The sequence below is a fragment of the Pollachius pollachius genome (assembly GCF_949987615.1).
Source record: "Pollachius pollachius genome assembly, chromosome: 10".
Taxonomy (NCBI): Eukaryota; Metazoa; Chordata; class Actinopteri; order Gadiformes; family Gadidae; genus Pollachius; species Pollachius pollachius.
The window spans coordinates 13,568,167-13,590,516 of NC_136943.1; the positions used below are offsets into that span (position 1 = coordinate 13,568,167).

General features: G+C 43.7%; 2 protein-coding genes across 2 annotated transcripts in view; one reads left to right on the top strand and one right to left on the bottom strand.

Moving 5' to 3' along the window:
* ppargc1b (peroxisome proliferator-activated receptor gamma, coactivator 1 beta) overlaps window positions 1-11,958 on the top strand; it is a gene marked incomplete at its 5' end in the record, with an annotated part of 65,556 nt that extends 53,598 nt beyond the window's left edge. The window contains 6 exons of the mRNA XM_079745125.1: window positions 1,357-1,415; window positions 2,105-2,735; window positions 3,146-3,206; window positions 3,718-3,836; window positions 4,830-4,957; window positions 6,699-11,958. Of these exons, the coding sequence (XP_079601251.1) occupies window positions 1,357-1,415; window positions 2,105-2,735; window positions 3,146-3,206; window positions 3,718-3,836; window positions 4,830-4,957; window positions 6,699-6,790 (1,090 nt within the window). The 3' untranslated portion in view covers window positions 6,791-11,958. The remainder of the gene's footprint in view (window positions 1-1,356; window positions 1,416-2,104; window positions 2,736-3,145; window positions 3,207-3,717; window positions 3,837-4,829; window positions 4,958-6,698) is intronic.
* Window positions 11,959-18,936: 6,978 nt separating this feature from the next.
* pde6a (phosphodiesterase 6A, cGMP-specific, rod, alpha) overlaps window positions 18,937-22,350 on the bottom strand; it is a gene marked incomplete at both ends in the record, with an annotated part of 31,742 nt that continues 28,328 nt past the window's right edge. Inside the window, 3 exons of the mRNA XM_079745278.1 lie at window positions 18,937-18,983; window positions 19,929-20,097; window positions 22,090-22,173. Coding sequence (XP_079601404.1) covers window positions 18,937-18,983; window positions 19,929-20,097; window positions 22,090-22,173 — 300 coding nt within the window. The remainder of the gene's footprint in view (window positions 18,984-19,928; window positions 20,098-22,089; window positions 22,174-22,350) is intronic.

Consider the following 22,350-nt stretch of genomic DNA (forward strand, 5'->3'; position numbering starts at 1 on the left):
TGATACTGTGGTTCTATTTAATGATATACGCAATACATTAACAAAAATTGTTTCTTATTAGTATTGTATGCATTATCGTTATCGACTTGTGTTCCTAATATGCATGTGTCCCCCCGTTAATATACATTGCCATGGACTGTATTATGCGTTACGTGTTTAGTTTGCGTGTGTTTAAACAGATGGACGCACACACGTGCGCCCGCTTTCATTAATTCTTTTGAACACTCACTCGTGGTAAAACAATGTTTTCTCACGATCAAATACTCATCAATCCTAAAAGATATGGGCTTGTACACAATGTCTGTGTCAAGAAAATTCATTGATTTAAAAGTACATCTTATTACCGGTGTATCAGCTGTTCTTTCCCAAATAATTTACCAAGAATGTGTGGCTAGGTAGATGAGAGAAGCAAAGTCTATGCGCGAGGTGCACATGCAACATTATGCATGCGCCCTTAAAATAGCATCTGAACAACGCGCCACTGACTTTAAACCAGGTATTTCCTGACTCCAGGCTGGCTTAGAGATCTTAGCATCGCGGCCTGTCAAACTTGCCTGCCTGCACTATATACCATCACCCTTTCACAAACCCCATCACACTGGATACAGGCCAGCTCCACCTGCTGCCCCACAGACATATCCTAAGCACGGACTGGAGCACAGTGAAGATCCATCTCTTTCCCGCTCTGACTAGGGAATATAGGTTGTGGTGTTTGGTTCTCTTTCTCCTCTTTGTGGAGGTTGGCCGGTCAGAGAAGAGAAAGAGAGCGGGAAGAGGACAAAAACAGTGTTGTCAAGGCAGTTGTGAGATAGAACAGAACACCTAAAATAGACTTCAGGAAAGGAAAAAAGAGGAGGAGAGGCTTGTGGTGGTGGTGGTGGAGGTGGACATGAGGGGGATGGAGGGCTTTAAATGTGCTTGTCCCGATAAGGAACAAGCACAGGGGTTTGGTGCCGGTGGCGTCGATGGGAGCTGAATAAAACTTCACATTATGCAGACAGATCTGGTGTGTTTATGTTTGTTGAGGTCGGCGAGACACCCCGAACGTTGTCTCATGAGAAGCTCCTAATGCAGAGATTATATGCAGACTTTTAAACTTTACCAACTACGGTCTGTACTTAAACCTGACATTCACGGACATTTTCTGTTTGTCTCTGTCTCTATTTGTCTTCTCTTCCCCCCACCTCTCTATCTACCCCTCCCTTTCTTTCACTTCCAACCTTTCTCCCTCCATCCCCTCTCTCCACCCCTCCCTTTTATCCCTCACCCCCGCCATCCTTCCCTCCTTCCTCAACGCTCTCCTTCCCTCCATCTCTCCCCCTCTCTCTCTCATCCCTCCTCCCCCCCTCTCTCCAGAGAGTTCAGCAGTAAGTCCTTTGAGCAGACGCTGGCGGTGGATCTCTGCGGTACTGCAGGTAAATATCTCCCCTGGTCATTTAAATTCTGGACCCATCTCTGGTTGAACAATGCGGACTCATCAGAAACCGGACACACCTAATGTGAAGGCCACTGTGTTAAGGTCCAAACTAACAGTAAGATTCTACATCAAGTTACACAGGAGAGCACTTATGCTATACAAGTGCTATATGTTGAGGTTTAAAGGTGAGTAATTGAGAACTACATTCAGATATAAAGAAGAGCAGTAGATTGGTAGTATTACTCATGTACTACCTGTTCCGTTACACAGAAAGGAGTATAAAATATGATGACAATTTAAGTATATCTGTATTCGATACTCAAAGGAGTAAGAGTGGGAAATTCAGTATCCAATCAAAGTATACTGTATATTTATAGGCCTATATTGGTTCTTTGAACATCCTTACTGTACCGACAGCGATATATTGTTTCACCTTCTTCCGCAAATTGTACTTATTCGCTTTGGATCAAAGCGTTTGCTAAATGTAAATGTATATGCTAGTTAATCATAAACAATAATTCATACATAATAACTATTTCTTTAGATCATATGTTCATATTTCATCGGGTATTTCAGCCAAACAATAGATTATCAAATTGTTGGACTCTTCCGTTTTCCAATGTTAATGTTTGTGAAATCTATAATCAAATGACAAGGCGTCTTTAACATATGCCCCTCCCCCTGCAGGCCTGACTCCGCCCACCACTCCCCCTCACAAGCCGGTGGAGGACGAGCTCTTCAAGCCCGCAGAGGGAGTCGCGGGCAGCGGGGGGGACTCTCCCACCACCTCCACCTCCGGCCCCGGGGCCCCCACCAGAGGCCCGTCCTCCTGGCTCCCGCGGGGCCAGCACGCCCGGAAGCTTCCAGAACAGACGGAGCTCTACGCCCAGCTGCGGCGCGAGGGCCCCGACGGCGAGGGCGGGGAGGCCGAGGGGGGCGTGGCCGGGGTCCGCCGTCCCTACGGCGACCACGACTACTGCGCCCTGAGCCTTGGGGAGAGCCGCAAACGCAGCGCCGCCCTGCTGGGCGCCATACTGCGGGCGCGGGACGGGCCGCAGCGGGGGGAGGGGGAGGAGGCGGAGCAGCAAGAGGAGGAGGAGGAGGAGGAGGAGGAGGTGGGGGGAGGAGGAGGAGGAGGAAGGGCATCAGGGAAACTTCAGGAAGAGCAGCAGACGGCGGTGATGTCCCACCGCCAGACACACGCCGCCACGCCGCCGGCGTCTGAGGAAGAGGAGGGCGAGCGGTCATCTTCCTCCCGCTCGCCCTCCCCCGCAATGGACTCCTCCCCCGGCTCCCCCGCAAGCAAGATGGACTCCAGGTGAGAGGAGGAGAGCAGGGAGGACAGACTAAAGGCTCTGCTGCATTAGGAGTGAATTTTCACTTTTTTAGCCGCAGTTCATCTCTCCTGGTGTCTGACATTTAAACATTACCCTACTGCGCTCACTTGTTCTGTCTCTCTCTCTCTCTCTCTCTCTGGGTTGCTTTGTATTGTCTCTCTCTCGCTTTCTCTGTCTCCCTCTCTCTCTCTTTCGGTTGCTCTGTATTGTTTCTCTCTCTCTCTCTCTCTGTTTCTATATATCTTTCTATATATAAATGTTTCTCTTCTTCTCTCTGTCTGTTCCTTCCCTCTCTGTCTGTTTCTTTGTCTCTCTGTCTCTGTCTGTATATATTATATCTGCCTCTCCCTTATTCTCTCCCTCTGTCTCTCTCTCTCTCTCCCTCTCTTAGTAGTGAGGTGACGGAAGGCTGTCCTGCAGACAGACAGAGGAACAAAGCCAAACCAGACGAGGTAGAATCCTTGATAACAGCCCGTCACACCCCTGGTACACTAAGCTGCTCTATGCTAACCTACACTAGGCTACTCTAACCCTGCCTTGACCACAATTATTCACATATCCATAATTTGATAAGCAGTCAAATTAATCATCTTCATGTTCAACATTATAAGCATTACCATTATTCATAATGCCATAAGAATTCATAATGTCACTGTATTAGGCTCACCTCTTCTACCAACACGGGTAGCACTCTCACAGGAAATTACAAGAGGTGTTGATCAGGAATTTTTAAACCTGAAATCCCTTATTAAAATAAAACACATCAGTAAGTACACATGTCAATATCGACTTCGAGCGAGAGAAGTGTTTTAAATAATGAATCCTGTTAGGATTGTACGATTATTATTCAGAACGCCTGTCTGAACATTCTCGTGCCCGCCATGCCACACCTTTGTGTCTCCCCTCCTAAACCTGCAATGTCATCTGTCCCCCCGCCTGTTGCCATGGTTTCCCTGTTACCAGGACAACTGCCAGGTGTTCTACATCCACAACCTGCCCAGCAGCGTCACGCACAACATGCTGCGCAAACGCTTCCAGGTTTTCGGCTCCGCACAGGACTGCAAGGTCATCATCCGCAACGAGTGAGTCTGACCCCCATCTGGCTGACTACCTGTCTGCCTGACTACCTGTCTGATTGACTACCTGTCTGACGGGCTACCTGTTGGACTGGCTACCTGTCTGGCTGACTACCTGTCTGACTGACTACCTGTCTGACTGACTACCTGTCTGACGGGCTACCTGTCTGACTGACTACCTGTCTGACTTACTACCTTTCTGACAGGCTACCTGTCTGGCTGACTACCTGTCTGACGGGCTACCTGTCTGACTGACTACCTAATGGACTGGCTACCTGTCTGGCTGACTACCTGTCTGACTGACTACCTGTCTGACTTACTACCTGTCTGACGGGCTACCTGTCTGACTGACTACCTATTGGAATGGCTACCTGTCTGGCTGACTACCTGTCTGGCTGACTACCTGTCTGACGGGCTACCTATTGGACTGGCTACCTGTCTGGCTGTCAACCTGACTGCCTCGCTCCCTGTCTGGCTGACTGCCTGGCTGTCTGACTGACTACCTGTCTGACGGGCTACCTGTCTGACTGACTACCTGTTGGACTGGCTACCTGTCTGGCTGTCAACCTGACTGCCTCTCTCCCTGTCTGGCTGACTGCCTGGCTGTCTGTCAGGCTACCTGGCTGACCGACTGGCTGCATGTCTGACTGGCTGAATACCAGCTGTCTGTCTGGCTCCCTGTCTGATTGACTCCCTTCCTGTCTTACTCCCTCGCTGTCTGGCAGGATGTCTAGCTTACTGATTACTTGTTAATCTACTTGTCGGTCTGGGTGATTGACTTTGTCAGTTTGTTTGACTATTTGCCTGTCCGTATCACAACACAGAATCACAGTATTCTGTGATAGGATTTCAAGCTGTTCCTTAAAATGTATTTTAATGTGAAGCAATTCTGACTGACCCTCTCTTTCTGTCCCCCTGTTTTTGTGTGTGTGTGTGTGTGTGTGTGTGTGTGTGTGTGTGTGTGTGTGTGTGTGTGTGTGTGTGTGTGTGTGTGTGTAGAGAGCGTTGTGGGGTGATTAAGATTCGCCAGGGAAGCTCAGAGAGACAACGGAGAGAGGGAGAGGCTGCTTTCCAGAGCAGAGCCAACGGTCTGCAGAGACTCAGCAGGAAGCGCTACATAGACCTGGGTAAGACCAACACACACACACACTCATCTTTATTTATAAACTAATGCATGCACATACACACAAACACATACACATCTATATTCAAACAGTAATACACACACAACGCTTATATACTAACACACACACATTAACCCACGTGCGCAGAAATAGGCCTTTCACACCTGCACTGAAAGTCAGACATTTTAGGGATGAATCCCGATGGGGGCTGTATGTGTGAAGAGAAATGTCACAATGCGCCCCTCCGGAGTTGAATCCACCAGGCCGCTAGTGTAAAGTCTGGAGAATCGGTGAAGAATTCACAACCAGCGAGTGCGAGTTTTGCTGACGTGTTGATGACGTTTCTACCATGCGACCGGAGTGAAACGGGATAAAACAAAGGTTGAAGAGGAAAAAAAAAATCTGTCCCCTTATCTTGCGAATACGTCTAAATAAATGCAGTTTTGATATCACTGCAAGAACAGTCATGCTGACGGAGTTGGTAGACTCGCCCGCCATTGTATACGAAACACTGCAACCGTTGCTGCATACTTTCTGCGTTACGTCCTGCCTTGACCACTCTAGCCAGGTGCCAGCCCTCCCTACAGTACACAGAGTATCTCCAATAAGTGGGAACACGTCTGATGCGCCTTGTTCCTACACACACACATACTAATCCACATAGCCACATGCACACTCATAAGCTCTAAAGCAGATACACACAAATGAAGGCCGACAAAACTCATACAACACGAATGATACAACACATACACACACACGAACACACTCTTACCAACTCTCATACTTACACACTCTAAAGCACAGACAGATGCATGCATACACACACAAACACACTAACACACACACACAAACACACTATAAATACCAATAACAACATACAGGTCAACTAGCCATAAATAATTTATCTGTTCGCTTCAAAGTGAAAGCACTTTTAATGGAGCCATTAGCTATCAGCAGTTTCTGAGCCGTTCAGCTGCTTTCTATTTGATCTCAATCAACAGCAGCTTCACACTTATCCACACTGATGATTTAATCAGATAATGCTATGATTCCTTCACTCTCTCTGTCCTAGGTGGGTGACTGGTGCATTCATTGCCCTGCAGTGAATCACAAGCACCAAAGTCAACAAGAAGTCTGTGCAAAAACAACAGCTTAACGAACGTTTTCCTGTGTGTCTCTCCTTCCTCTTCTTCTCCTCCTCCTGCTTCTTATTTCTCTCTCTTTCTACTCCTCCTACTTCTCGCCTCTTCTTCACCACTCCCTCTTATATATGATCCTTCTCTCCTCCTCCTCATCCCCCCTCCTGCTCTCTCACTCCTCCTCCTTTTCTCTTCCTCGTCCTCCTTTTGCCTCCTCCTTTCTCTCCTCCTCCTCATCCCCCCTCCTGCTCTCTCACTCCTCCTCCTTTTCTCTTCCTCGTCCTCCTTTTGCCTCCTCCTTTCTCTCCTCCTCCTCATCCCCCCTCCTGCTCTCTCACTCCTCCTCCTTTTCTCTTCCTCGTCCTCCTTTTGCCTCCTCCTTTCTCTCCTCCTCCTCATCCCCCCTCCTGCTCTCTCACTCCTCCTCCTTTTCTCTTCCTCGTCCTCCTTTTGCCTCCTCCTTTCTCTCCTCCTCCTCATCCCCCCTCCTGCTCTCTCACTCCTCCTCCTTTTCTCTTCCTCGTCCTCCTTTTGCCTCCTCCTTTCTCTCCTCCTCCTCATCCCCCCTCCTGCTCTCTCACTCCTCCTCCTTTCCTCTCCTCCAGATGAAGCCGGCCCAGGCCCCGTGAAGAGCAAGTACGACGCTCTGGACTTTGACACCCTCCTAAAGGAGGCGCAGAAGTCTTTGCACCGCTGACGGGCCTCCCGACCCCCGACCCCCAGACCGATCCCCTCCTCACGGCTGGCCTTAGTGACCCCGACCCCTCCAGCCCTGCTGCCTCGACACCGGGCCCGCACGCACCTCCGCCGAAGGCACCCTCGCAACAGTTGTTTACATTTTTAACATTGGAATAAAAAGACGAGAGAGACCTAGTTTAGAACTTTTCTTTACTTTCCCGCCGGAGGACAGCGTTTAAAAATACGAACGACAGAAGCCATGGAGAATTAAGGAGCAAAAATGATACAATGGAAGAGGTTTGATTTTTGAGAAAAAAAGCAATGGTACAACTTCTACTGCTACTACTACTAAACAACTACTACTACTACTACTACTGCAACAACGGCAGTCACTTTTTTTCCTGTCGTTGTGCGACGGTCAACGACAAAGCTGCTTCCTGTTGTCTGTGTTGGTGACATCATCACCCCGCGCCAAAGAAGGTTGGCGGGGCGAGAACCCTTGTGTGGCGTAAATACCTTGCTATTCCCGCGTCGCGTCTTGTTGGTCACGTTGGTCTTCGTGGTTTGTGTGCGTGTGTTTTTTTTTTTTTCGTAAAAAACTCACTCTCTGGTCACGCTTGGTGAGACCGTGAGCTGTGTTTTGCCTCAAAGTAGTGACGTTGTGGAGAAAAAAACAACTTTGTTTTAGCAAAAGGAAAAAAATTATCGATGTTTTCAAAATTTAAACGAAAAGATTTATAACTGTGTGTGTGTGCGTGTGTGTGTTACGGACAATGAAAATTCTGAAATTAACAAAAAAAAAAATTTGACTTTAAAAGGTTTACACATCGAAAACGAAGAAGAAAAAAAATCATCTTTTTTTATTTTTTGTAACTGTAGTGCTTCCTTGATTTGATCTATGCACTGTACGGAGGTAGAAGTTTCTGCTGTCCTCTGACGAACCCTCTCCTTCTTGTCTGCAAACGCAACGCTCAAAATGGCTTCTTCTACTGGCTGTGGTATCAGGTTGCATACAGCGGACTCTACTAGGTGCATGCGGTGCGCACAGAAGGCCCAGAAGTTTTGTCAAATAGCACTTACTTTACCAAGGTCTGTAAATAGTTAGACCGTTGATGTCAAACATGTTAAGACGTGTTTTTTGTCTTTCTTTATTGTATTTGCCAAACTGCCATTCCCTTTCAATGCTGTCAAAAATATCCCCAAACACATCACTTACAATCAGAATACGTTGAATACTAAAGGACTTCTATAGAAATTATAAATATATATATAAATATATTAATGAATCAGTTTACTATTACAATGTCTATCTTCCATGTTCGGCACACAGTCGGGTTAACTGAAATCTAGATTCTGGTTTCAACAGAATGTACTTTGTGAAAACCATGAATGTATCGCCTGCCATCCTCTAACGTTTCCCTCACCTGATGGTTGGTCTTTGATGCACTATTTGGTTTTGGTAGAGTCTGACGTACACACACACACCTGATACCGCCAGTAGACGTTGACCATGGAAGGGAGGGGAGAGAACCCAGGAGAGAGAGCCATGTGTTGGATAACAACACCAAAGGGTTCTGGGTGAGAATCGTGACCTTGTCGTGACCTTGTTGTCCAAGAGGTATTGTATCAGCTGAGTTTCTCTACCTCACGTCCATCTCTGCCATCTCCACCTCCGTTCCTCTCCTCCATGTCTAATCCCTTTCCATTTCTTTCTCCTTTACTCCAATACCCCCCCCCCCCCCCCCCCCCCCCTACTCTCTGGTTCTTCCTGTAAGTTTCCGGAAATTGCTTTTGCTTTTCCACCTCCCATGTTTTTTGTTTGACCAAGGTAGAAGGGCTGAAACCCATGTTAATGGTATATGGCCACTTAATGAAGGGGCCTTTCTCTCTTTCTCTCTAATCCCTTTCTTTGTCTCTCTCTCCCCCTCCTCTTTTGGCCTCATCGTTAATGGTTTTCTGTGGCTAGCATGTGCGTATCTATCCTGAGTGTTGTGTGTCTTGTGCGTATCAGAGTTAGAGCTGCATCTGTTCCCAGGCCCCCCAATTCATCCACACCCCTCTCCATGTTATTGTGTTCAGGGTTCCCTGCATCCCTCGACAGCACAGCCCAACTCTATCTATCCCCCTATCTAGCAATCTATCTATCATCTATCTATTCACCGACTGTACCTTTTCCCTAGTATGTCACCTTTTGCATAACAGACACCCACCCACTTTGTGTACGAGTTCTCCCCCTGCCCCACCACGCCACCCTCCTATCTAATCAACCCCTCGGTAACACACACGGAAAATTGAATGTTTACATCTCTCGATTCTCGTAAGACTTTCTTAGAGACACACACTAAGTACAAAGATGCCTTATTCAGGACGCTACATGTAGGCTGATTTCTCAAAAAACAAATTAAAATATTACAAATTGGTTGAATTACGAATTGATTGGAAAACACCAAAGTGAAAGTCGTTTGGAAATTAAAAGTAATTGACATGGATCAGTTCTACCAGAATGGGTATTTGTGCTTAGTTTGTACACTGCTAAAAGAGTGAAGAGAGGATACGCTGGTTTACATATTAAAAAAGAAACAATATATTATAATATATAAATATATATAATGTGTATATAGCACTATGCCTCATTGTAAACATTTAAAAAGATGTAAGTGTGTTTTTTTAAAGGCGGTGGGTTAGGGTTGTTGATTATCAGGAAGCTTGGGACTTGCTCTAGGAAGTTAGAAGGAGTTCCATACAGGAAGGAAATTAAGGGAAATGGTTTTTGTTTTCACAATAAAAGTCCACAATATTTGGGAAAGCATGAGAGGCGAGAGGAGTTTCCCTTTAGACTGTTGTACTAGAAAGTTATTTTTCTCTGCCCATTTTTGAAACGATATCGGTTTGTTCATTTAATTTTTTCTTAAAAAAGAAACAATTGATGCAATAGCTACTAATCGTATCTAAGTAACAGCTTTTACAGATAAAGGTAATAATGTACAGTGTGGTGTATGGTGGTTGAAATACAACTTTGGGCAAACCTTGAACTGCAAATTCTCTAGGCTACTCTGTTTAGAAGGCTATTAAACATACGAAAAAAATCCAAAAAAGAAAAGTACAGGACGAATGTTAATGGTTACGACATTTAGACGATACACCTGTACAACAATGTATGACTATACTCTTGCACAAAAGAAAAACGCCCCAGGTAGTGAAGCATTTGTTCACGATATATATATATTGTTTTTCATTGAAGGGAAACTTGTAACTAGATTATTGCCACATTTTGATGGTGCACAGGTCTGTTCAAAGTCTAATTTAGTTGTGTCAGAGACAATGGTAAATATGGTAACTCACGTCTACACGTATGACTGCTATTGGAACACGAGAGGGAGAAAAAAAAAAAGGATATTAATTGAAGGTGTTAGAGCGTTATGGTTAACTACACCACCTGCTGAAAGTAGAGTCTTACTCGGTAGAGCGATGGCCATTTTAGAAGTCCCCTCTCTCTTCATTGGTGGATTTAATTATTTTGGCTCAACCTCCTCTCCAAATGTAAGTTCCAGTTTAGAGCTAGCTAGGATTCTAAAATCATAGCGCTGGCTGTCATTGGCCACGGGAACAATCTGTGTGTGTGTTTTGTGTTTCTGATGAAGAGGGGGCTTCTAGGGTGGATCCTGCTCTGCTCCTTCTCTGAACGGTGCATTTATTGTGCTGGAGGTGATGACATTTTAACATCTTCACTCTCATGACAAGCCTTAAAACTCAACTGGTGGGGTGCAACGACTCCAGTTCCAACTCCTGTCCAAATCCAATCTGGTTTTCTTGTTCCTCAGTAATGACTGACGTGATTAAAAAGCGTTTTTTTTGTTTTCAATACAGCCATAATATAAAATGAAGCTATATACATATATATGAATATATATATATATATTTATGTGTTTGTGTAGATATCTAGATGATTATATACTTTCTTATAGAAAATCTTTGATGTTGACCATTTTTCCTGCGTGTCATGAGAACACGTCGACACATTTAAAAATGGCTGCCATCCCGGTTTGGGAGCCACTGGCACCTGAACCCAAAAATATTCTCCTTCCACAGGGAGTCCTCTTCCAATGCAATACATTTTGTTTCCACTTCTCAGTTATGGTTAATGTTGAGAGAGAGAAAAAAGAAAAATGTTTGTGGCAAGTTGACCAAAAATAAACAAATAAATACATCCACAGTAATAAAAGACAAAGACAACAAAAAAAATGTTTGTCTACAGCTTTCTTTGTTCACATGTTTGCTGGCTTTGTTTTTAAAAGATGCCACCAGAATGTTCTCACTTAGACCCACCAAAACCAACGTTTTAGGGACATGTTTTTCTCTTTTTCTTGTTCCTTTATCGTTTAAAAATAAGGAAAAAAAATATGTATCTGTCTGCTAGCTGTAGGAACCGTTTGAGCGCGACGATTTAGCTTTGCAATACAGGCCAATCTCTGGCCAATCAGAATTAATTTAGCAGATCACATGTCGTCCAGGCTTCCCTACATACGGTTGCAATGTTTAGAAACTAACTGATAACTTGTCTTGATGGTACAGTTCATGTGAGCCCTCAGATGGGACTGCAAGCTATCGTCTATAGCTAAATGTCGGTGGGTATTTTGGTGGAAGAGAAACAAATAATATATATAAAGGGCATAAATTCTTTTGTTTTTTTTATTTTTCTTCGCTGTTCATTTAATTGTCTATTTACATCTAATGACTATCAAAGATACAGACGTGATTATTTTCCTTTTTTAACTTAGTTTTTGGTAAGACAGAAAACAGTAAATACTGCTAGTAATATTTTATATTTTTACATATATTGGTTTTATTCTGCGTTTTTTTTTATTTATATGCCTCTTAGTTTGGATGTATTTCAAATTGTGATTTTTTTTCTCGTTTTGTGTGATTTCATATGTTCAGAATGTTGAGAAAATGCATTTCAGTATTTTTGAATTGTTAAAATCTAGTTTCATAGACGCGCAAGTATCTGATGTTATATTATAAATTATATTTTAATTCGTGTAAATAGTTTAAAACAGAAGACTATGACTTCCGTTTAAACTGAATACATTTCTCTTCAGAGATTGTTTACATTAAAAAAACTGTAGAAATGTTCTCCTCATATACTGTATAAAGTACATATATTCATTCAATTGCCTCCAAAAAATAAAACCCTAATGAGCAAAGTTCTAGTGGTGTTATTATTCCAACAGAATTTAAATATCATTCATATGTATTATTTATATATCGTAAATATTTGTTATTTACATAACATGAATATGTATCTGTGGAGATCTTTTATAAATATACAAACAATATTTAAATATTTTGTTTATCTACGTTTTTATATGTCCTTGTTTGTCTGTCACATTTGAGTATTTTGTTATTGAAGTCTGTGTGTGAGTGTGTGTGTGTGTGTGTGTTCGACCTTAGAGTGTGCGAGTGCTAGTGTGTTTTAGTGTTTGTGTGTGTGTGCAGTTATTGGTTCAATATCTCCCTGATTAACTAGTTCCAGGTAACATGGCAGGTCATTTTATGCCTGATTAAACAGGCAATCCGCCCGGCAACTGTGATGCAGATCAGAGAGAGGGAGGGGGGTTGTGGGTGCAACATGGTACATGGTAGAACACATCAACTCATCACTGTCATAGGGTACGACTCGTATCAACGCAAAAACCAACAGGATACAATGGCATTAGCTTGTAGGGCCAGTGTTTTCACCACCTGGTGTGAGAATCGGAGTTTATTACAGGCCATTTCAGGTAGATGTAGATGATGACTGTAATAGGCATGGAATTTATCATTTTATTGGCGCTGGGGCTGTTTATTCAGATGGAAAAAATGCAGTCGGATGAGAGAAAAGATCTGTCAGCTATTAGTGAGGTTAATTCTTCCGAATATCTGTTCACCTGCCTCTGTATGAGAAATTTTGATTGGGAGACCGCTCCCAGCTAATTTCTGAAAAATCTGGGTATCTCTTACCTGGCAACCACAGGTGCTTGAAATTCAATACTTCTGAATGGCACAGAAATGGAGGGAGGAAGCAAAGAGGCAGAGGACGTTTTTGGTTGTTCGGTTTCATAATCCCACTCTCTGTTGCTCTTTTCTGCTCTCTCTCTTCACAGCTATCGACTCTTACCTAAAGCAGCTTAACCAAATTATATTAATATGAACAATGTAAATATGATGCCGCTACGGTCAGACCGAGAACAGAGAAGAGCTTTAACGGGTCAGATGTTGTTATGGTAGATGGATGCCATCACTTAATCCTAGAATTCATCTGATGGATCAAAGTAAGGGTTATCTGACTATACAATCCCTCAGTGAATTACATCTGGGTCCAATAGAAACCAGGACACAATCCCATAAGGACCACTAAGACCACTAACAGATTGCCACAAAACATCTGAGAAGCTAAAGAAATTATTTATTATAAATTATAATACCTATTAGCTATAAATGGTACCACATCACTATATATGCTTTATATGTCATGATTTCTACCAAAATATTGTGCTTGATGTGACACTGCAACCTTTAAGTAGCGCAACAATCAATCAGTTCAGGACATTTTATAATATTATATTTACATGAATCTAGGCCGTCACTAAGCTGTGAGTACAGAGCCTGTAAAATGCTGACATTTGTAATTAATGCACTTGCAATCAGTTGTAATGTAAAAGAAAACACAGCAATTAGGAAATTTAGCAATTTAACTATTCTCAGTTTATACATTTAAACATTTGTGGCATTTCTTTTGTATCTCATATCAGATTTCCTAAGTGTTACCTTTCCATAAAGGAAACATATTTGCTGATATCTGCTAAATGAGTGTCAATTTGAGTCTGATCCAGGTCCATCTCATCCACAACAGGATGATATGGTTGAAGGTTTAAACAGGATTCTCTTTGAACAGAGATTTATGTGACTCCTTTACTCTTCACTCCCTTACGTTTTTTAGAAACTTGGACATGCAGCAGTTGGAAATCTTGTTTAGCTACTCAGATTTTGTTTGGACACTTTGCTTGTTTTCAGCCTCATTTAAAACGGAGGCCAAGACTCTTAGCTAAAAGCTTTTGATAAACAAATCGACTAAAGGACTCGATGTGAATCTAGATGTCAGTACTGCGATGGCCTGAATAATGGGACACCTACCTCCATTAGGAGCCTTCAACCCTACTTCTTCTTACACATGGCAACAGCATGTCCTGTGATCCTCCTGTTCTGCAGCCCAAAGCATGCTTCTAGAGCATGTGTTCACGCAGGAGAAGAAGCTTATATTCACCTTTCAAGGGTGAGTTATTTCAAGAAAGAGCTGATTAGCTGCTGGTGTCTTTTTGTGCTCACCAAGATGCTATGAAATGGGTGGACGTTTAGTGGAGGACATGGTTGTGATCTAATAGGAGGATTCTAATTTGCTGGATCCTCTTCCCAGTCCACTTTTAATTGAACTACGGCTGTCCTCTGTTTGCCCGACTCTGGGACTGTCGTGACTGCGGAAGAGGGGGAGGGAGGGAGAGATGGAGGGAACCTGAGACGGTATGGAAGTGGAACCAGATAGAGGGAGAGAGAGAGAGGGAGGGAGGGAGGGAGGGAGGGATGGATGGAGCAAGAGAGATGAGCAAGAGAAGTGAGGCAAGAGAGGGCTTGATGGAGGGGCAGAACAAGAAAGAGGTGGACAAGGAGAGGGGGGTGGATGTAGGACGACAGGGAGCGATGGAGGGAGAGAGAGAGGGAGAGAGTGCAAGAGGAAAATGGAGGGAGAGGGAGACGGAGTGAGGGAGCGATGGAGGGAGAAAGAGAGATGGTGCAAGAGAGTTAGCTGGGTAGCAACCCACGGCAATATGACTCAGAAGAACGTTTCAACCTTTGGGCAGGGATTATTCAGGCTTTGTTTTAGTTTTTCCCATGATGCATTGCTCCCCCCCTCCCTCCCAGTTGTGACCGTGATCGTAACCCCACAAAGCCCTTATTCAACCTTTTTTTGGCCTGTGACCTAATTTTTTAATCATCCTCAAAATTCTCTCCTGCCGTTAAAATGACCGTCCAAGTGAACATCATACCTATTGTGCCACACAAAGTAGTTTACGTTCTCGTGTATTAAGGTCTAACATTTCAAACTTTTTTTATAGCAAAAACAAACTTCAAATACCATCAAAAATCGAATTTATAAATCTGCAAAGATATGCAAATCAGGCAGCCCGACATGTGCCCCGACCTCAAACTGGGTAAATGCTTCTCTAGACCTAACAGTGTCCAACCTAATACATCCCTTATCTGCTTTACCTTGACCTATGACCTTCACTTCACGTTGTTACCATATCATGTGAATAATACGAACATATCAGTTGTCTGACATCAAGAGTCTTTCTTTTAATTTAACCTCAATGACCAAAAGAGACTAAGCACAGGTCAAAGGTGAAAGGTCCCAACATGACACAACGGTGTTACTATAGTTTTTCTGGTGCGTGTTTCCCCCTGCTTGTTGCTACCCTAATGGAGGCAGTTCTGGCGTCCTATTGGTCCGCCTACTGCAGATACTAAGTGACATCATGGAGGTGATGGAGGGAACTGCAGCGACGCTCCACAGTGGAGGTCAGTACAGAGTCATGCGGCTTATAAAATACATACTCTGATATTGATATCCAACATAATAGAAAAAATAACATTTATATATTCTCCCTTTTGCTTTTATGTTTATATAAGATATAAATATTATTATATCTTAAAATCAATATATATCCATTGTAATTAAAAACCGTAAGGCCGAAATACTGATTGAATAAAGATGGTCATTGATTTTCATTTAAACACTGAGAAAAAATATGACATTTTCATGTCTGTGTATGGATATGGATAAATATAGAAGTAGAGATTGTACTTTGTCATCCAAATGTAATATTAATACACATACCTTACATATAATATGAATAATATGCTGTGGTATTATGTAAGTGGTATGCGTCAGAACAGGAGCCGGTAAGTGCGTCTCTGTGCTGCTACACGACATCCGCCGCAGCTCTAATCCAGACCTGATCCTCCACAGGGCTCCTATAAATAGTCCCTCACCCTGGCTGGTGCACCCCATGCAGCCACGCAACACCGCAGTCACGACTCACGCTCTGTCCTGCCAGCGCCATGCTAGGACCGACCTGCTGATCTGACGCAGTCACTGCACTACGCTACCGCCACTCTGCTCTCTCTCCCTACATTGACTCAATGTCTCTCCCCCTCGCTCTCTCTCTCGCTCTCCCTATACTGACTCACAGTCTCCCTCTCCCCTCTCTCTCTCTCTCTCTCTGTCTCTCTCTCTCTCTCTCTCTCTCTCTCTCTCTCTCTCTATCTGTCTCTCTCTCTGTACTGACTCAAGGTCTCCCTCCCCCCTCTCTCTCCCTCTCCCTCTCTCTCTCTCTCGCTCTCTCTCTCTCTGCAGCTGTTTCATTGCCCCCCCTCTCTCTCTCTCTCTCTCTCTGCAGCTGTTTCATTACCCCCCCTCTCTCTCTCTCTCTGCTGCAGTTGGGTGGAGGTTGTGCGTCACGAGCATAGTAGATCATCGCTACCGTATACGGTAATCCTCTGCTCTCTCTCTCTCTCGCTCTGTCTCTCTCTCCTGACGTCACTAAGCCTTACGTCATGCAGTAGTGATGTAGAAGACTACACTGTGATACCTCTCAGCCTCATTACCTAGCAGTCCCCTCCCACCCCAGACCCACACAGTTAGTGTGTAACCATTACATGCTGTTTTATGCAAACAATCCACTCACAAACACAGACACATACTTTTGTCCGGTATCTTGGTAATGTTACCGGTATATAGTGAGATGGAAACAATTTGAAAAAAGTGGCCAGTTTAGTATATGGGTATGAATAGTTGCATGTGTGCATGCAAAGAAGTATTCTATAAAAAGGGTAAAAAAGCATGATGGCATCCATAGCCACACACACACACACACACACACACTCGATAGCAGTAGTTGTACTGTGCTTAGAGTATAGAGTACCTTTGCTGTGCTCTGGATCAGTGAATGTTATGCGATGACGTGCAGAGAGAGCTGCAGTATGTCTCTTGTCTGTGGGCACGAAGCGCATGCACTCATTTCATGCACACGCTCTGCATGCTTAATATAATGTCATGCATCACAGAGGCATGCTACGCCCCCGTCAGGCTTTTATTCACATTCATGGTGTACGACAAAGTGCACAGTCTGCTTCATCCGAGCAAACGGTGCAAGAATAGGCATATCTGTACACGTTGTATTGTTTTGATATGCATTGCTTGAGGACACACACGTGCGCATGCAACATACTTCTTTATTATTGGCTGAGTGGGGTTCTTTAAGAAGATGTCGGCAGACTAGAGGTGATACAGATGTTATTGTTTATTCACTAGAAATGCTCCTCCATCCACATCTTACAGTGCCCCCCCGCTTTGTTAACATCAGTAGGCATGTCGATGAGCCGAAATCCATCCCTTTATGATATCACATGGTGGGAGTTTCTGACCAGCTGGAAGGAATTTACTGGTGGATTGTAACAACTGCTAAGCTTGGAGTTGATCTGTCAACATCAGATCTGACTGGACACTCCCATGTAACTTTTGCAATGGTTCAACATGACACCCGGCTGATGCGACATACAGAGAAACAAACTAATTTGTCACTACTTTGTACATTTGGGCGCAAACTCATATCAGGACCAGATAAAGTGCAACACATTGTATGTTGACATGCAATGTAACAGTGTTTTCTAAAAAGCCTTCACGACAGTTAACTGTAAGATCTAAATCCAACTGCCACAAAATAAGTAAAACAACAATTAAACATAATAAATACAAATTCAGTCTGTATAATTTAGCTTTCTGGTCTGACCTATTGCTCACACAAGTGAAATCTATGTGGTAACACCAAAAACACCAAAAAGAAAAAACAAATAGTATTTCATTAATGGATTCTGCGTTGACTTATTCCCTATTAACAACCAGAGCATTAAGCGATGCACCAGAATAATACAGAAACGGCCTGTGCATCATACATATTACTCTAGCATCCTAACTCATAATATTACCGTAGTCCTTCATCAAGAGCGCATATTAGCGGTGACAGTTATAGGGCTTGGAAACACCCGAGACTGTTGAATTCTGCGACTCGCTCAACTGTGAACGAGAAACTTTGCGCTCAATTTATTCAATTTGTATTTAGTTATTCAGGCGTAGTCGCTCCGATTTGTTGCATCTGGAAAGTGACACTGTTTTTTTAACAAGCCGAACCCTGCATATTTCTAACGGATGTTTTGGAGTTTGGGATTAAAAATCCCAGCGATCAAACAGACTTATTTCCTGCAGTGTTGCATGTTCCTAATCTGTGTCTCCTTCTGATCAAGGATATATTTCTAGCGGTGTAGACATATGTAGAAGTTATTCATAGATATCTATCGTTATTTATAGACCTAATATTTATTGTTATTTATATGCAGGGTGCATATGAAGGGAGACTTTAAAGATGACATGAAATGGAAAACAACTTGCCCTTGATCATGTGCTCATACTCCATCACCAACAAAGTTAGCTAAATTAGTCGACTGGAGTGGAACATTTCAACCAATCGCAACACTGATGGGGCCAGCTCTAGACTGACACTAAGCGCTAGGCTCTCCCACACCTGCCAATTTAAACCTGAATGATCACATCCCTCCAACATTTCTGGTCCCCCTATATAGGCCTACATAATCTAGTCTTTAGGTGGTTTGAGTCTCAGGTGAAGGCTCTTTGGACTAAAGAGTATTTCCATACAATTACTTACAAAGAGCAAGATTGTCTCAATTCCATTTCATGTTGCCTTTGAAGAGTGATGGAGATTCTATTCCAGAGCCCATCAAGTACTTTGTCTCTAACCAGTGGGCTGGGAAATGTAAAGTTTAACAGGATCAAGACGTGGAGTGGAATTGATGGCTTTCTGCAGTCCGGCTAATGAGTTCTGAGGACGCTGCCACATAGTTAAGTTAGCAGAAAACGTGATGAAAGGATAGATGTGTCTAACTTCATATTGAGGTGAGAGAGGGAGATGGGTGAGGGGGGTGGTCGTGTTAGCAGGTGTTTAGCAGGGTGGATCGCAGGCTGGAGGACAAGGTCAGGAATCTCTCCCTCTCTCTCTAGCTCAGGATGCACGTCTTGGATTGTGAACCATCGGCAGGAACCGCTTTGGACAGAAAGAGAGAGAGGGAGAAGGAAAACATTAGAAGAGAGAGAGAGGGACATGACAAGAGAGAAGGAATCATGATGAGAAAGAAAGAAAGGAACCTCATTAGAAAGAATACGAACACACGATAAGAATTAAAAGAACATGATAAGAAAGAAGGAAGAAATGTTGTGAAGAAAGAAAGACAAATGATAAGAAAGAAACATGATAAAAGAAACATTTGAAGAAAGATAATAATAAATATGCCAATAAAGGAGGAAAGAAAGGAAGTAAACCTGATAAAGAAAGTAAGACGATGAAAAAAAGGTACATTGATACATTAGGAACCACTGCACAGTTGCATATTTCTATCTGAACGTCTATATGATGGAGTGTACTGTATATCTGCAAGGGGGCAGGATAAAGTAGCGGTTAGGGGGTTTGACTTCATGGGAAAGGTTCTGGGTTCAAACCCAAGTCTACCTCCTGCATCCTTGAGCAAGAATCCAAAACTTCTGCCTGCAAATTAATGAAATTAATCTAAAAATAGTTCAACTGTAAGTCGATTTGTGACTAAATTGTAATATTAGTAAATATTTACTTGTGAGTTTGTATTTACATATGTGTGTGTAGCTTAACTCTTGCTAACCCAACATCCAACCTGCTGGATTGAGCCTAGAGCATTATACCAACAATCAAACAAAACATAAAATTCTTTTGTTGAATTTGATAAATACAATATTTATATAAGTGGTATCCAGCAGTCGTATCCAGCAGTTTCTCACATTTCAAACATCCCTAAGGCCACTAATATTAACTGTGATAATAAATGATAATTGTATAATATTAGGTTAAAGGTAAACATTTCTGGTTTGATGGTGTTGATGAAGTATGAGTACTAGACCAAAGGGTTAATGAAACATTGTTCTGAATGACTAAATAGTAAGCAGTAAAGCTGCTACCCACCTTGCTTGGCGGCAGACCCTTTCTGGGCCTCCTCCTCCTTGGCCTTGTTGGCCTCCTCTATGGCGGCCAACTTGGCCTCGTGCACCTCCTTCAGGGCGTTCCACTCCTTCCTGTTGTTCAGCAGGCGCTCCAGCATGGGAGTGATTTCAACGTGGAAGCGGCTGAACTCCTGAAACATAAGATAGGATATTGCTTGTTTTATCTTAAAGGATTCCAAATTACAGAAGGCCCAAACTAACAGCTACAGTAAGAAGAAAATCCAAAGATACAATGTCCAAATATCAGGTTCAAACATCATGTCCAAGGTTAATGGTAAGATCACAGAGATGTTTGATCAGAAGTACAAGCAATGTATAATGTTAGAAAAACAGTTTCAGTGGTTATGTCCATGATATTTCACATAGTTTCCCTGTTATTGCACAGTGGGATTTTGCATTAACAGTACATTATTAACATTAATATGACATTATTACATGGTATCACACATGAAAGAGAGCTGTAAATGAGAGCATCAGAAATCCACTGAAAGATAGTGATCCAGAGAGGCGTAACAGAACAGTGGTGAAATGGCTGGAACCACCTCAGCACCCTGCTTCCTTCTCGGCCTCTCTGTCTGAGGTAGTAGATGGACTGGGTAGCTGGATTGCCACTGGGAGAAAGGATTTTCTTTGGCGCTCTGTGGAACGTCGTTGGGGTATCTGAAGATGTCTTAAGGTGCTCCCCCAGCGCATTGTGATGAGGTTGAGAGTCATTGTCCACGATGCGTCCTCCTCCCTGAGCTCATCGATTCTGCTGGCATTGATGGAACTCACCCTGCTGGCCCAGCACACTATGGCAAAGAAAATTGCAGTGGCTACCACAGACTGCCACATCCATCCCCTGGATGGAGACAGGTGTAAGGGGTTTTCCCTCCTTCTGAAGTCCGCCAGCAAGTCCTTGGTCTTGACGGTAATCATCTGAAGGTGGTTCAGTCAACATCACTCTACAAAGGAGTCCGAAACGCCTCTGTACTCATCCTTTCCCTTTCTGTTGCAGCCCACAATTGCAGAGTAGTCTGAGAATTTGCAGGAAGCCGGACATGGAGTAAGTATAATCCGAGTTGAACGGGGTAAACGGAGAAGGTGTCAGGACCCTCCCCTTGCGGGGCCCCTATGTTGCCGCCAAAGGGCCAGACACGCAGCCCGAACATACTGTGGCCGACCTTTCAGGTAGTGCACAATCCATGACATCAGGGGAGCGTCTGCCGGCGTGGCTGTCAGCTTGCTTGCTAGCAGGACAGGCTAGATGTTGTTGAACACGCTTTAGAAATCAAATAACTTGACTCTCACAGTGCTACAAGGCCTGTCCAGGTGAAGCAGGAAGATGATGGCATCATTCACCCCCGCCTTGGGCTGCTAGGCAAACTGAGGTCAAGTGATGGTTTAACCAGGGGCACTAAGTGTACCAGAACCAAGTCTCTAAAGGGACTTCATCAAGTTGGGTTAGTCTTTTGGTCTTTGAAGGCACTAGAGCACACCTTCTTTGGTACAGGAACAAAGCAGGATCTCATCCACAGCACAGGGACCCTCTAAATACTCCGGCTCAGGTGGTAGATGTGCTTGAGTACTCTGCACCAATGCACATGCTCCACATTTATCATAGAGGCTCCCCTGGGAATGTCTCCTCCGTTGCCACATTTAGCTTGTCAGCTTCCTTGATGGCAAGTGTGGCTGGAGGGGCACTGTATTTCAAGTTCTGATGATATCCGTATGGTCTCATCTCAGGATGGCTTTCAAATGCAGATGTTTCAGACTGAACTGTAAACACAGGATGTTTGGATCACAGATCCAGGAAGTGTGTGGGACCCACTGATGGTACCGTTGGTACCATGGACCACCAATGAGTGCATGTGAACATTTAGTCCTAGGATGGGACCATTGATTCCTTGTACCACCAGTGTGGAACATTTACAACTCCATTTGGGGTGATTGATCTACCCACTGGTCTGAGAAACCCATTAAATAATAAATACTATCAGCCACCAGTTTGAGACTCTTGCATTCGACCGGTCCTAGCACTGACCCCTGTGTTGAAGGTGTGCATGGGTGTAAGGGGGAAGGGTTGAGAGCAGAGCAGGCATGTTGGGTTATTGTTGTCGATGTGGTTTTTGTCAGAGACTCACCTTGTAGACGAATGCACAGACAAAGTCGATGAAGCCACACTGCATTTTAGGAAGATCTGCAGACTTGGTCCTGTCCATCATGGGCTAGAAAGGGAGAGATAGGAAGATAGGGAAGGGAGGAGAAGGGAGAGAAAGGAAGGAGAGATGAGAAGAGAGGAAAGGAAAGAAAAAGGAGTGAAAGAGTGAAACCAGGAGCTAAAAGTGATTATATAACAAGACATTATAAATTGTGTTTTATGAACAAAACCGTGGCCAGCAGAG